This window comes from Arctopsyche grandis, chromosome 13 (assembly GCF_051622035.1).
Source record: "Arctopsyche grandis isolate Sample6627 chromosome 13, ASM5162203v2, whole genome shotgun sequence".
NCBI lineage: Eukaryota > Metazoa > Arthropoda > Insecta > Trichoptera > Hydropsychidae > Arctopsyche > Arctopsyche grandis.
In genome coordinates this window covers 22,814,251-22,830,239 of record NC_135367.1, presented here as the reverse complement: position 1 = coordinate 22,830,239, position 15,989 = coordinate 22,814,251, and the positions used below count along the sequence as shown (strand labels likewise).

The 15,989-nt window shown below is 33.8% G+C and overlaps 3 protein-coding genes across 5 annotated transcripts; all 3 read left to right on the top strand.

Annotated features, from left to right (window-relative positions):
- Nucleotides 1-189: 189 nt before the first annotated feature.
- Scsalpha1 (Succinyl-coenzyme A synthetase alpha subunit 1) lies at nt 190-8,824 on the top strand. The gene is made up of 6 exons (XM_077444101.1): nt 190-344; nt 2,310-2,404; nt 2,478-2,744; nt 6,581-6,775; nt 6,860-7,039; nt 7,916-8,824. The coding sequence occupies exons 1-6, from the start codon at nt 311-313 to the stop codon at nt 8,129-8,131; spliced, it is 987 nt and encodes a 328-aa protein (XP_077300227.1). The 5' UTR covers nt 190-310; the 3' UTR covers nt 8,132-8,824.
- A 1,478-nt stretch (nt 8,825-10,302) lies between these two features.
- On the top strand, nt 10,303-12,879 carry Smug (Single-strand-selective monofunctional uracil-DNA glycosylase). 3 transcript variants are annotated; one of them, XM_077444117.1, is made up of 6 exons: nt 10,309-10,981; nt 11,055-11,174; nt 11,250-11,393; nt 11,466-11,612; nt 11,688-11,846; nt 11,921-12,462. In XM_077444117.1, exons 1-5 carry the CDS (start codon nt 10,616-10,618, stop codon nt 11,796-11,798), a joined length of 888 nt encoding a protein of 295 aa, XP_077300243.1. In that variant the 5' UTR covers nt 10,309-10,615; the 3' UTR covers nt 11,799-11,846; nt 11,921-12,462. The 3 variants fall into 3 exon arrangements, with proteins under 3 accessions (XP_077300242.1, XP_077300243.1, XP_077300244.1); XM_077444118.1 differs by having other exon boundaries at nt 11,925-11,990; XM_077444116.1 differs by having other exon boundaries at nt 10,303-10,981; nt 11,688-12,879.
- On the top strand, nt 11,881-12,381 carry LOC143921033 (tRNA-specific adenosine deaminase 2). Its single transcript, XM_077444134.1, has one exon. The coding sequence runs from the start codon at nt 11,881-11,883 to the stop codon at nt 12,379-12,381; it is 501 nt and encodes a 166-aa protein (XP_077300260.1).
- Nucleotides 12,880-15,989: the final 3,110 nt, after the last annotated feature.

Genomic DNA, 15,989 nt, shown 5'->3' with positions numbered 1-15,989 from the left:
TACCGAAAGAAATATCTCACGGTCTACCGCAAGACATACCGTTCCGATATTCCAGAGCGTCTATAGCACCCTTAAGCCAAGCCAATGTTCAATCGCTCATCGAAAATAACAGGAGAAGAGAGACGACTTTCTTTCAATCGAGCAGCATTATTTAATGAGAGTGGCAACACCGACCGAATTCACGTTCGTGTGACCGTCAGCTGTGTCACAGTGTGTGTATTGGTCGCCCGTCTGCCGATACTCTAGTGCTAGTCTAGTTCTCATTTTCATTCTCCATTATCCGATCGCGTGAACGAAAGCATCAGCAGAAATGTCAGCAGCCCGCCTCCTCTGCCGAGCCAAAGGTTGACCCCTGATCTTCCCGAATATCCTCATTCCCATTCCCATTCCCATTCCCGCGAACCGTAACCGCCCTGCCAAGTGTTGACGCAACTCCCCTACAAATACATGGACTCGACATGGAGTCTTATGTCACCGGAATTGCGCGACGGAAACCCTCCATTACAATACGTCCCGTCTTCGATATATTTGCATAATGTATCTGATTGAATTAACGCCCCCAATTCGTTCGAGTCTTGTGACTTACATGTCAAACGGCTCGCAGTGCGAACATAACCTCGAAATCTTGCAGACATAACCCGTTTCATATTATTTTATATTCACCATACAGGTTTCCCCTATATGTCTTACATATGTATATATACATTTGAAATTATATTTAATCAAACAATACCAACAAATAAATATAAGGTAGGTATGTAGCTTGCCTATTCTTGAGGAATCGTTTCAACGATTAAGTTAGATAAATTGGTAAACACTGATACTTCTATCATGCAATGTATAATTTCCATTGAGATCTAAATGGGGCTCAATGAGTGCAATGGACTTTGTACGATGTCTATCTATTCATGTTTGACATGACAATTAATTAATATTAACTTTATGTTTGACACACTAATCGTTTACCAATACATTTTTTTTTATTATTATACTGCCTATGTTCTTTGTGCAATTATTTTTCCATCAAATATTTGTCAGAGTATTGAATTTGTATGTATTTTTATTAAAATCATTGCTTTACCTGCATTTCTAAAAGTATCTAAACTATTATTGTAAGTGATTCAACATTTGTTTACTGATACATATGATATAATTTTAATCGCCAATTGATATCTTTTAACTCGTTTTTTTTTTTAAACGTACGTACAAAGTTCAATGTTGAATTTAATTTCAAAGTACATCAATTAATTTCTATATATTTGGATTTTTTTTTAATCATTATTTTGTATAAGTAATAAATCTTATGAATTAAACATGTTCCGTCTTTTAATTTAAAAAAATCATATGTGTATTTTAATACTTATATGAGTTTTACAACAAAATTTGCAGAATCTTACGAACGATCAATTGATTCATTTGGATATATTTGCATAATTTTTAATAGTAAAAATGTATCTATGATTAATAATAAAATAACTGTAATTATTTCTATATTTTTATTGATTTTATATGTAATCACAATTAATTTTATACAAACAGATGTTAGATATTTGAGTGAAATGAAATATTTTTTATCCCAATTTATATATATCGATAAAAACGTACAACATTTTTTTTTGTTTTGATTAAAAATCTATTTTGGAAAACAATTATAAAAAAAAAACTCGTCTGGGCCAAACCTAGTACTGTATATAATGTATTTTAATTTTTAAATGCTTTTTATTATTACTAAATAGCTACTGATCCACTGATCATTTTCTATTTTACAATTTTATTTCATTTTTGTTAGTAATTATAGTATTATATTTATTCTAATGTTAATGTCCAGCATAATAGGAAAAAGAGTACTATAACCTATTTTTATAATGTATAAATTCACTTGTAATGTATGCGTGTTGAAAATAACACCGTAATTACACCGTATAATTACTTTGAATTATCTTGTACTGCCAATTCATTATAATTGGACTTCGTACAATCGATTCTAATTTTTGAATACTTATTTTGTTTGGGAAAAGTTACATCTTCAAAAACTGTCAACGCTTTGACACATCAGTAATAAATTCTAGTCGTAGAGTGGTGATGAAAAACCCGCTCGAAATTCGGCATCTGTTACGTATGGTCCACCTTGAAATGGCCCGGTTTGATGCTTGTGTTTCTTGTCTAGGTCACGGCTCCTTCTCTCCCTCCTCTGGTCTATTAATAACCCATTAACCGCGCTCTGCTCCACATTTCAACACTAGACACGTCCAAAATGGCGACAATGCTCTCATACAATGTTTACCATTCCGACTCGTGTATGTTTTCAGATGCCGTTATTTTCACAAACGTGCGATTCAACTCCCAATACAGCCAGACACGGAAAAACCTCAAGCTCACCGACAAAACGAAAGTCATATGTCAGGTAATATCGCATTCGTGTCGATCGGTGCGAGTGGAGAATTGAACCGTGCTCATTTTGCGTTCGATCGTTTCAGGGTTTCACCGGCAAACAGGCCACGTTTCACATGAAGCAGGCCATCGAATACGGCACTAAAGTAGTCGGAGGAGTGTCTCCGGGAAAGGGTGGAAAGAGTCACCTCGATCTCCCGGTTTTCAATAGCGTAGAGGAGGCGAAAAACGCGACGGGAGCCGAAGCTTCGGTTATCTACGTTCCTCCACCGGGGGCAGCTAACGCCATCATCGAAGCGATTGATGCCCAGATGCCGTTGATTGTATGCATCACCGAAGGAATCCCGCAACATGTATGAATGATTTTATATAATTTTAGATTTTTTTTTTTTTGATTTTTAAATGCTTTTTATTATTACGAAATTATGTTCACAATACATCTTATATCTATTTTAATAGCTACTGATCTACTGATCATTTTCTATTTTACAATTTAATTTAATTTGGTTAGTAATCACAGTATTATATTATTCTAATGTTAATCTAAAGCATAATAGGAAAAAGAGCTCAAAAACCTATTTACAATCCTTATAAATGTTCATAATACACCTAATACATAATATTAATTAAAGACTCTCTAAAGTCGATGACCTAAAGCAGATTTTGTTTAGGTAATCTGTGTTCATACCTGAAGGGTATAGACATTTTGTTGTAATCACCGAGACTCTTCACAAGTGTGTTAGTATGGTTATTAGTGATTCTGTCATAGAATCTACTGGTTAGTTTGTTAGTAATGTCTGTAACAAACGGAATATTATATATGGCATGCAGTTTTTTCAGGTTAGTATATATGGGTGTATTATAAATTATTTTTAGGGATTTATTTTGTATTACTTGGAGCTTGGAAAGGTTAGTATTCGAGGCGTTATTCCATACAGGTGAAGCATAGGTTAATAATGGTAATATGAGCGCGCGATATAATTTTATTTTATTTAGCGTTGATAAAGAACTATGGCGATTAAATATTGGATATATTGAGAATATACCCCGCATCGCCTTGCATTTCGCTGCCTCAATGTGAGGTGCCCATCTCATTCTTTTATCAAACGTTACTCCTAAATATTTTATTACTGACTGCCATTTCAGACTTTCTCCAGAGGGGATTTTCAGATCTGAACTTGGCTTATGTTCTAGCACTAAAGAATATGGCGTCTGTTTTGGTTTGATTAATTTGAATTTTCCACTTAGTGAAGTGTTCAGTCATTGTTTTAATTGCAAATTCAAGATTTTTAAGAATAGTGTCTGGTTTTTTGCTACTATAGGGCTATGTGACAGTTTTTTGGAATAGGTATGTCATTTATATATATGGAGAACAAGAGTGGGCCAAGCAAGCTCCCCTGCGGAACGCCAGCTGTGATTATTTTTGGAGACGATAATTCATTATTTACGCTAACCACTAGCTTTCTACGAGTTAAGTACGATTTGATGATGAGAATTAAGTAGTTAGGTATTTTGTTAATAAGGAGCTTATGAATGAGTCCATCGTGCCAAACCGTGTCGAAGGCCTTTTCTATGTCGAGACATACCATTCCGGTACTTCTCTTCATATTAAAGTTCTTCGTCATGTGTTCAGTTAGTCTTGTTAGTTGTTGGGTCGTGCAATGTCCAGTGCGAAATCCAAATTGTTCATTTATTAATTTCTTATTTACGACTTTAAGTAAACGAGTGTAGATTATTTTTTCCAGAATTTTTGAAAGCGTGCATAGTAAGCATAATTTTAGTAAAGTAAGTATAATTTTAGATGATGTAGTACAAGCCTTTCAAATTGGCCACCAGGCTATTCAAAGATTGGTAATCCAATGGTATATAGAAAAGTGACCAACTATAAAAGTAAATACATATTCTCTTTCTTCACTACAGTTATCAACTGTTTGAAATTGTAGTGAAGAAAGAATCTGTGCTAAACGTAAGTTTATAAACCACCCGTAAGTTCTCTGAAGTGGAAAAATCCAGTCATATCCAAACACATTAATACAGTATAGGTATATTTCTTTATTTATTTACATATATAACAGGAAGGCCTTACAGGTAAATCCCAATGCGCCTTCCTGGCCAATTACAAATACAAATGCCGCATTTTTATTACAAGTCGTTGAATTGCGAGACACTGAAAAACTCGCAAATTAACGAGACATCTATGAATTGTACATACATTTTATTGTACATCAATCAAACTTCAAATAGTGGTGACATAGTAGGTAGGAAGGATTTTAGCCAATTTTTTTTTTCCGGGAACCGTTTCAACAATGATATCAGAGAAAATTGGCAAACTCTGATAGGAAACGATCAGCCTGGAGTCAACAAATCCAGGTCTGACCAACAGCATACTCTGAAAAATTCATTTTCATTCAGGGATTGAACCCGGCACCTTCTTGACGCTAAGCAGAAGCTTAACGACCGAGCTATGCTGCTGGCTATGGATATTAATTACAAACAAACATTAACTAGCCAGTGGTTTGGCTCGGTGGTTGCGCTTATGTTTAGCACCGAGAGGTTACCGGGTTCGATCCCGTGCTAATCTTTAATACTGCTGGTCAGATTTGGGTATTTGTGACTTTAACACGTTCAACCCGGCGTGTACCACTGGTGGTCACGCGGATAGTGCTATAGCAGAATATAATTTTACGGTTCAACTTCATTGAGCACCCCAACACTAAAATTCCTATAAAATTCTAAAGATTTAGGGACAACTCATTATATAAAGTGATTTAATGCCGTCACGCGTAATTGGGTGCCGATACGCGTGACGGTGCCGCCACATGGGCAAATGTATGAAATCATGCGCCAGGCTGAATGTGTTAAGTCGATCGTTTCTTATCAGAGTTTGCCAATTTATCTGATTTCGTTATTGAAACGGTTCCTCCATCAAATTGGCAAATACCTAAATCCTACCCGCTGTCACAAATATCTGAATTTGATTTATGTACAATATGTAAAAATTTATGTACAAGTCTAAATCCATAGATGTCTCTATGGATTAATTAATTAATCGTTAATTTCGTGTTCTTCAGCCTTTCGAAATACAGCGATTTATGTAATAAAAATGCTGCAAAAATGTTTGTAATTAATTGTCTAGGAAGGCGCATTAGTGTCTACCTGTTAAAATAAATATTACACGAAACTAACAATGAATTAAGACATCTATGGATTTAGACTTGTACATCAATTTTTACGTATTGTACATAAATCAAATTCAGATATTTGTGAAAGCGGGTAGGATGATTTTTGCCTATTTGATGAGGAACCGTTTCAACAATGAAATCAGATAAATTGGCAAACTCTGTTAGGACATGATCGACTTGGAGTCACAAATATCCAATCAATTTTCAATCGAAGTCAACTCCGGGCTCGAACCCGGGAACCTCATGGTGGTCAGCATTAACACATCCACTGTGTTATAATTAAGTTATTTATTTACTGAAAAATCAACAGGCAACAGATGTAGAAATTCATATAAATAAATAATAAATATAACAAAATAAGATCTGAGTTCAATTATATATTTTTACAAAATAGATAATATATGACGGGCTGAAAACCAGACTGGTACAAGTGACATTTTTAAAAAAAGTTGGTTTAAGTGCTCAAATAATAGCATTTCAGATATGCTATTATTTTAGCACTTAAACCAGATTTTTTTAAAAATGTCTCTTGTACCAGTCTTGTTTTCAACCCGTCATATCTAGTACATATAGACAAATAAATGAAAAAGAAAAGAATAAAAACTAAAATAATGCTGTGATATAAAATTAAATAAATTGGCAAACTCTGACAGGAGACAGCCGTTCTAGATTTAATAACCATCCAGATATTGCCGGCAGCGATAGACTCGTAATCATTTAGAAAATCGAATACATTTTTAGATTCCGGTAACGTCTCTACTGGTAAACAATCGTCTAATCAGTGAGCTACGCTGTGGCTACAATATGTATACTTATTCTATTTTCAATGTATTTGTGTGTGAAATGAAAGGCTTAGATTTATATAAGCTTTTTATAGAATTAATTTTGAAGTATAATATAAATTCTATTCAATTGTTTCTTCTATTCTCATTTAATTAGAAAATTTCATACAAATATTTGATATTCAAAACAATGAGATATTCATTAATGTATTGTAATGATTTCAGGACATGGTGCGCGTGAAGCACAAACTCCTCAGACAGAACGTATCGCGTCTCGTCGGACCCAACTGTCCCGGCATCATCGCTCCAGAACAGTGCAAAATCGGCATCATGCCGGGACACATTCACAAGAAGGGATGTGTCGGTGTAGTCTCCCGTTCGGGAACCCTCACCTATGAGGCCGTACAGCAGACCACTGAGGTATATACATTATTGACGGTATTTGTAAAATATCGTTGTTGGCGCCTTTGGATCGCATTTGAAGTTTGAAATTGGTCGTTTCAGGTCGGCTTGGGTCAAACGTTGTGCGTTGGAATTGGTGGGGATCCGTTCAACGGAACCGACTTCATCGATTGCTTAGAGGTGTTCTTGAATGATCCCGAAACTCAAGGAATCATATTCATCGGTGAGATCGGTGGAGTTGCCGAGGAGCAGGCAGCCGATTATCTCATCAAGCACAATTCGGTTGGTTTAATTGTTGATTGATATTATTCGCAATTTTATGCTTTTCTTTTTATTATGATTTAATTTAACATCTCGCTTATTATGAAATAACGATATGTTTTCGTATTAATTTTTTCAACAGGCCGGCAAGGTTAGTGACACTTCTTTCAGTGATACAGTTTCAAGAGATTGTTTTTATTTAATATTGTAACGCAAAGTTAAGAGGTTTTTGAATATTATTCGCTTTATTTCACTTCTCATGAAGGTTCAATTCTGTCTTTATCATGGGTCAGTGCTTTCTACTTATCACAGGCATTATTCAAACAATCTTTCATAAAGGATCTTATCTTTCACTCGAACTTGAATGAATTCGGTATATGTATACTCATGTAGAATTTTCGACGTTCAAATGGAAACCGTTTAGATTTAACATTAAATTAAATGTCATATTAGAACATCGAATGTCATATTATTAAGCTTTTATTTAATGACGATATCTTAATCTATTTGTGACATACTTTTCAACCTCTTTAAGCATGAAAGTTATCAATATTGAGGATTCATATTATACATATTAGAAAGAAGCTGTTATTACTATTTTAAGATATTTGTCTGATATCCAGGATCCTTTATGGTTACATAAAAATGTATAGTTGTTTGTGTTTTTATGGAACCAGATGGGTGTTTGGCTGTTAGACAAGTGCCCTTTTTTTTCAACATAAACTGTTCAATATTCAATTTTTATTTATCACTGCATTGTATGATGAAAAAACTTCCTTTACATAGAAAATTGTAAATGTGTTTCATTAGCATGTTAACATCATGTTTAAGGAATGTTCAGTTACATCGAATGGTGTGAAAATTGTATTTTAAATTAAAATTTAATTTTTCTTTTAGGGTATTAAAGCCAAACCTGTCGTTTCGTTTATCGCCGGTCTGTCCGCTCCTCCCGGCAGAAGGATGGGGCATGCCGGAGCCATCATCTCAGGTGGAAAGGGCGGAGCCCAAGATAAAATCGACGCATTGAAAGCCGCCGGTGTCATTGTAACACCGTCTCCAGCCAAGATGGGACAAGAGCTGCTTAAGGAAATGAAGAGGCTCGAGCTTGTCTAAATATTACAAAAAATTGTTAAATATTTATATAATATTATATATTCACTATGATGATAGTGATTTGTTAATATTTAATTATACTCAATTAGTCAACGCCATGGCACGTTCATTTCATTGAATTCGTTAGACCTTATTGCACTCGCCGCTGTGTTTTTAAGAGAAATAATTATTTTGTATGAAGACTGTATTGTCGAATTGTCGAGCGACTCATCCTCGAGTGATATATACGTATAGTGTGTATAATATAAATATACATATTGATCTATTATGTACATATATTGTATCTGTATATGCAATTTGTTGCATATTTTTAACAAGACATTAAATGTTATCGCCTTTTTATCATAAAATACAAGTGCTAAGATTTTTCAGTTGTGCCTTCATAATTTTTTTATCGATGTTTCATTCCAATATTTATTCTGTATTGTATAATACATGACATGCGAACAAAAAAAAAAAAAAGAAATGAAAATGAAGCGAATACGATTACAGTAATACGAAACTCTGAATATATTTTGTTATAATATTTATTTTGGTCTGTTTAACGTTTATAGTAAAATTGAATGTTTACAAATGCGTCTTAGATAATAATTGTTATTATTTTTTGATGTCTCCACGATGAAATAATTTGGCAATAATGTGTAATAGAATTATTGGAAATTAAAAGAATCGTAAATAAATTTACATTACATCAGTTTTGTTTTATTTTAAATAAAAACACCTCTATGTTATGATTTTCATACTAGGTTTAGGTTTACAATAATGTAGTATGAAATACAACTATGTTATAAAGCTGCCTAAATAGAGATAAAAAGTATGATAATATGTAAAATATTTGAGTGGTCGTCGATGTGGATGGAATTTTATAAGAATATTCGGGACCATCTTGATGGAATTTGATTTCCCACACATTGCTGGACATTTAAATTATACTTGAGATGTCGGCTTATTGCTGTGTTGTGCCGCACGTTGATATATAAGTTCAGATAGTAATGGTTTGTGATGTAGGAGTTAAGTGTGACATTAAATCAGTTAGTGATTTGACATGTTTTTTGAGTTTAATTTTGAAATACGTATTCGATTTTATATTTAATGGCTCCCGTATATTGACAACCTTTACAAATTTGACTATTGGAAATGTATTATGTAATAGTGCTGTCATAATAATATATATAATAAAAATGGCAAAGTTTCAAAACGACCGGAAGAATATAGGATATAATATCCATATATCGGACCAATGAGCGAAGTGTAAAATAGAAGAGCCTTATAAAAACGGACGCGATGTATGTGGGTATGTTTGTGGCGGACGCGTGGAAATATGGGGATTTAAAATGCGCTGCGCGGAAGCGTACACACATACACGAAAACACACACAATCACACATTCATTCATAATTGTGAACGGGTTGGATCGACGAGTGTGTAATGCGCGCACTCAATTTTTTCTATCAATACGTGCGTGCGCATGCCTATAAATTACCTTACATTATATTTATATATAACTTTAGTAGTCGGTGGTCACCAATTTAGTACGCGGGACAGATGGGTTGACCGTGTCCCGGTCTAAGAAAACACCGTTTGTGTTTGTAAGAGGATCGTTTATTTTTGTTCAATTGCTACAATGGTTATTGTATGTACGAAGAGGTTGAGCTTCGGAGAAGTGAGCTGGTTGAACTCCAGAGGTTCACTCTGGTGTCTGGAGCTGGTGCGTCGCTTTATATACGTTCTGGCTTGAAGCGTGCCGTGTGTAGATGCTTTGTCTTCGTTTCCAGGACCTGTTTTCGAGGCACGTGTGTTGATTTGTTTTCGGGGCGCGTGTTTTATAGCTATGGGGTCAGCGCCAGGACGTCGTTCATTTAAGAATGCGGTCGTGTGCCACGTGTAAACGACTTTTAGGACACGTGTTACAGTTTCCTGATGACATCACTGTTGGGTTTCATTCGTATTACGATCGAGCGATGAACTCTTTCTTCTGGAATGGTCAAAGGGGACGTTGCCCTTGAGTTATGCATGTTTGTACAGGATCGATGATGAGATCACTGGTTTTGATTTGTAATAGCACAAGTTGTGCTATATTCCTACATAACATATAATTTTATTTTAATTCGCGTATCAATAATTACTAGTCTAGTACTAAAAGTCTATATTTCAAACTATATACGGAATTTCGAATTAGCGAGACAATCAATAGTGATTGTTGTTTGGTAGACGTGTTGTTTTGACGTTTAGCGGAAATAACCTGTTTGGGACGTGTTTTGGTATTTTTCTTATCATTGGATTTTCCGTTTATCATATCATTGGATTTTCCAAATGAATCAACTCTGGAATATTCAGAATGTCTCCAACTTCTCCATAGTCTGACAGAGCAATTTCTTGAATCGTTTAAGTTCCTAGTGTGAAAATATATCAAGTCTTTTAAATTTTTTTATTTAGTTTGGTATCCAAATTTTTTCAATTAAAACAGTTGAAGTCTGGCGTATAAATGAGTAAATTAACGAGAAAGAGAAAATCGAATCAAACTGAAAATTCTGAAGATGTCGCTCCTTCTAACGATTCCAAAAAGTTGTTTGAAGAATCTGAGGTAGTTGTATCTGCTTATTTCAGTCAAACGCCAGCTGAATCGCCGAGTGCATCAGATAAAATTAGTGCACAGCTATTGCACGTTGCCGACATATTAAATTCTGGTTTGAAGGATCTGAAGTTTTCAGAACCTGTAAAGTTTATTTACAATCCGACTGTTTATGCTTTTGATCCATTCAAAAATTACATTGAAAAATTTGGCAATGTCGAGAAGAAAATATTGTTTCTTGGTATGAATCCAGGTCCTTTTGGAATGTCACAGACTGGAGTAAGTGTTTCATTTTCGTGTTTCATATATCAATTTGCTTACTAATACTTGTACCTGATATTGTCTTCAACAGGTGCCATTTGGTGAAATTAATGCTGTTAAATCTTGGTTAGATATAAAAGGCAAAGTTGGAAAACCAGACGTTGAATGTTCCTCTAGACTTGTATTAGGTTTCGACTGCCAAAGATCAGAGGTTTATGAAACAATAGCTATTAGTATCGGTTTTATTCTGATGATTTGAAAGTATCATATAATTCTCTTATTTCAGGTGAGCGGTAAACGATTTTGGGATTTGGCTAAAACATTGTGTGATACTCCGGAAACGTTTTTTAAGAACTGTTTCGTTTTTAATTATTGTCCATTGCAATTTATTGCAATTAACGGCAAAAACGTAACGCCGACTGATTTGAAGGTTGTCAATTACAACATTTCTTCAGACTCACGAGTAGTGAATACTTGAATATAATATTTCTATTGCTTTCAGAAACAAGAGAGCGATACTTTAAATAGGTTATGTGACACTTCACTGATAGAAACCATTAGAATTTTAAATTCCAAGATTGTTATCGGCATCGGAAAATTTGCTGAAAAGCAGCTTAAAAAAGTGTTAGTCGATAATAATACAATAGAGGTAAATTTAAATAAGATTAAATGGATGTATTCTATGTATCAAATAAAATTGAATAAATCTTGTACTTATTTACAGATATATTCGATACCTCATCCGAGTCCGAGAGCTACAAATAATACAGATTGGCAAAATAAGACAATTAAACACATGGAATCATTAAATCTACTTCAATATTTCACTAAATAATTCATCAGATATTACAGAACTAATTACTTACTATTACATAGTTCATAGGTAGATTTTTTAAATCATTTGATACACCTATAAAATGAATAGTGATAATTTAATGGATTTGGCTTTGAGTAAAGGAAGGGAGGCTTTAGAAGCGCAAGAAGTTCCTGTTGGATGTATATTTAGCATCGGATCTGAAATAATTGCTGAAAGTCGTAATACGGTCAACGAGACCAGGAACCCAACTCGTCACGCTGAAATCAATTGCATTGATCAGGTGCTCAAGTATTGTAATGATAATAATGTTGAGCCGTTGACGATTTTTAAAGATATACGTGTGACGGTCACCGTTGAGCCTTGCATCATGTGTGCACAAGCTCTGAACAATGTCGGTGTTGCCGAAGTAATATACGGATGTGTGAATGATAGGTTCGGTGGAAAGACAGTATTTGATGTGTCAAAAGTTAACGATAAGTTTTATAGATTGGAAGGCGATGTAATGGCCAGTAATGCAATGGATTTGCTGAAGAGATTTTATGAAGGGACCAATCCATCAGCGCCAAAGCCCAAAATCAAGAAAAATAAAGAAGTAAAATAGGACTAATATATTGTATGTAATTTTGTCTTGTCAATATATTTTATAATAAAAATGTTCGTTTTTATGTACATTAAGGGCTTGAAATATTTTTTTTTATTGTGGAAATTAAATTAACAACTTGGCTGTGAAGAATGTGGATATCACGTCTTGGCTTCTTCTTGCTTATCTGATTATTGATAATTATAGAAAAACAACCAGTCTAGCGAATTTTAAAACTCAAAAAAATATTTTTTTTCCGTGCTACTTTTCATTTATTTCACAATTTTTTTATTTCACCACGTTTATAAGGATTGGTTTTCTATCTCAATATTTTTTTGTTTTATCTAAACGTACTAACTCAAGCGGAAATTGCAATTTAAATGCTTTCGTTGTGTATACGGTTGTAACGCGAAATGTGTTGGTGCAAGCGAGACGGCATGTAGTCCGACCGCTGTATTGTGTGAGGTGGATTACATACATTCCATAAATCAAAATTTGTATTTAATACACGAGGGAATGAAAAGTATCTATTTTATTTACTTTCATATTATATCACTGTTATTGAGCGTTTTTATTTTTGTTTTACATTTAAGGTATTAAAATTTTACGCAAGAAGATTTTGGAATAATTTAAAAATATGATACAATCAGTTTTTCATCTTAAGTAAATTTACGAGTGCATTAATGTGTGCATTAATTTTATAATTTAAATTTTAATGGGCTTATATGTGCACTTATCTTTCTCGAGTTTTTAATTAAATAATACTATTAGGTCATAAAAAAAATACAATACGTTATAAATTTGTTTGAACAATTGTTCAAACAAAATTATGACGTATTGTAATTTTTTTTTTAAATGAATGTGCAGAAATTGCAATCGCAATCGAGCATTATCGCATGCATTGATAATGAATTTAATTCAATATTTTATTTGTAATGTTTGACTTGCAATAGTTTTAGAATAATTGTGATTCAACAATAGCATAATGAATTATAATACAAGTAATTGTTTTACAAAGGCGAATACAAGCAATAGAACGATAGAGGTAGTTAAATGAAATCTTTTATTGATTAGTTTTTTCGGGCTTAGATTTTTTTGATTTATTGCTGTTGTATTTTTTTTATATTGATTTCACTTTTGTTTTGACATCAAATTGTAATACATACATATGTATTACAATTTGTAATATAGGTAAAATCATCATCATCAATAGGTCAGCGATTCCCAATCCGGGTAGCCCCTTGGTGGTAAAAGGGTAGGGTCAGAGAAAAATTTTTCTGGGTAGGGTAGGTAAAAATAAATCAACAATGACAGATATGTACATAGTATAGTTCTTACTAATTTTTGGTTAAACTCAACGTGTCGATTAACAAAAACTGACTACATTTTCCCGTCTCATTTCCCATTCTTTTCACTTGTGCAGAGGTTGTATGTTGATAGGTTTCAAATATTTTGATGAAGAATACTTTAGTTAGTTACATAATAATCAATCGAGGAAAAGGAAAACTTGATTGAAGTCTGAAGTGAACAGTTTAAAGGCCAATTAAAAAAAATAGTTAACTTTTGGGCAAATGCCAGTAGAGATTAGTGAAATACAAAGTTATAGTTATTTCCACAAATTTTAGAGCTTATTGAGCCTGCCTTGCTTGCATGATCTTTGCGAATGAAATTTATTTATATTATATCACATAAAATTGAAACTTTGTATGTACATACGTACGTGAAATACAAATATTTTTGTAATGTGGGGGGGTTCAGTTTAGTGAAACGGGCTGCCAAGAGGTACGCGAGTCAAAAAAGTTTGGGAGCCGCTGCTATAGGTGAGTGAAATTGAAACAAAAAGACGGTTTTATTGTTCGTGCTGAAAAAAATGTTCAAAAACGAAAAAAAAATAATTTACGGCACAAAGCACTCTCTTCGACAGTCGTTTTTTTTTTTTTTTACACATAATCGTTTTTTAATTAGTTGTGTGTTTTGTACGGTGAGGTATTTATCATTAAAGAATTTGTCGAAGAATTTTATTTATTTATTTAAATACGTGCCAAGGGCCCTCGATGCGAGTGGCGCCGAAGGCGCCCCTCGACTATTTTATTTTTATTTTTTTAATAAATAATCTAAAATTTAAGAAGAATTCGATGTGTTTTTGAAATATCCATTTGTATATACATACATACATATGTATGTACATCAAACTATGTACATGTACATATGTTCGTACATATTATGTTTCAATTATGTACTTGGTTCGAGGGAGCGTTATGCATGTTTTACTTTTAATACTTTTGAGTTTTGAGTTAATTGACCGAACAAACGAAAATTTTCGGAACCTTACAAACTCTTTTCAAATTTTTTTCATCGTCTACTAAATAGATGGGAAAAATCGTTCATCGTAATTAGCTTGTAAAAACATTCGGATACGAGATGGTATTCAAATTCACGATCAATATGAGAACATATGTACTTTCAGTTTTAAACATCATAAAATACGATCATAATTTTGTTAATACACATTCACTTGCGAAACCATTATACTTTCAAATGTACAATTATAAGTTTCTTGAATTTTTAAATCTTTGAAATCTCACACTTAATAAATGGAATAAGGTCAACATTGCACTTTAACAGAAAGAACAGGATATTTATAGATCATCGTTATTAATTCAAGGGTTCGATAATGATTTTAGGGATTTTCGAGAAAATAGTTAATGTCACATGGGAAAGGTGGCAAAGCCAATAGGCCCACGGGATTTGACTTACATATATATATAACAAAATAAAAACAAAAACATTCATAACAATAATGAGAAAGAAAAAAAAAAGTAAACATGAAAAAAATACGAAATAAGATAAAATAAAAATATAATAACTAAAAGAAAACAAAAGTATAGAAAAGTTATCGGAAAGAAAAATTACAAAAATTCTTTAAATTTAAGAGAGACATCTACATACATATGTAGTTTGTTTTTTTTACAAGGCTATTCTTACATTCTGCTATTTCTTAGACTATTTCCTGCATTCTTTCGATCGCTTTGTTATAACTAGGGGTAGGATAGTCACAGTGCTATCCATTGTTCGGCAAACCTTTAACAATGCATTTCCAACCTTTGAACAATACACGGCCCCCTCAGGCTCCGGTGACTAGTTATAACAATATTACCATCGAGTTTAGTCGAGTCTTTCCGCGAATCGCAAGAAAGGTGACGGGAGAACGGTAGTAGTTAGCGTTCTATTGGCGCTGTAGGCATATAGTACAACTGAAATGATCTCATCAGGTCACTGCGACACATATCCAGGAAAGTCATTAACGCATGGCACACGCTCGCCTCGTAAAAAGGTCGACACGTGTTTCTATACACGTGTCTGAGAAACAAAGGAAGAACACACTGAACCCATAAAAACCACGCTCGCAGCATAACTAGGGCAGCGCGAGTACCAAGAACAAAAGATGTGCACACGACACACTTCAACCCAAAACGTTTATAAAGCAACGCAGCAACCTCCACCGGCAGAGTGAGCCTCTGGAGTTCATACAGATCACTTCTCCGAAGAAACCTCTTCGTACGTACAATAACCATTTTCTAAGCCCGCTTTAAAGGTCACGGAATTTGACCCTTAAAGCCCTCAACATG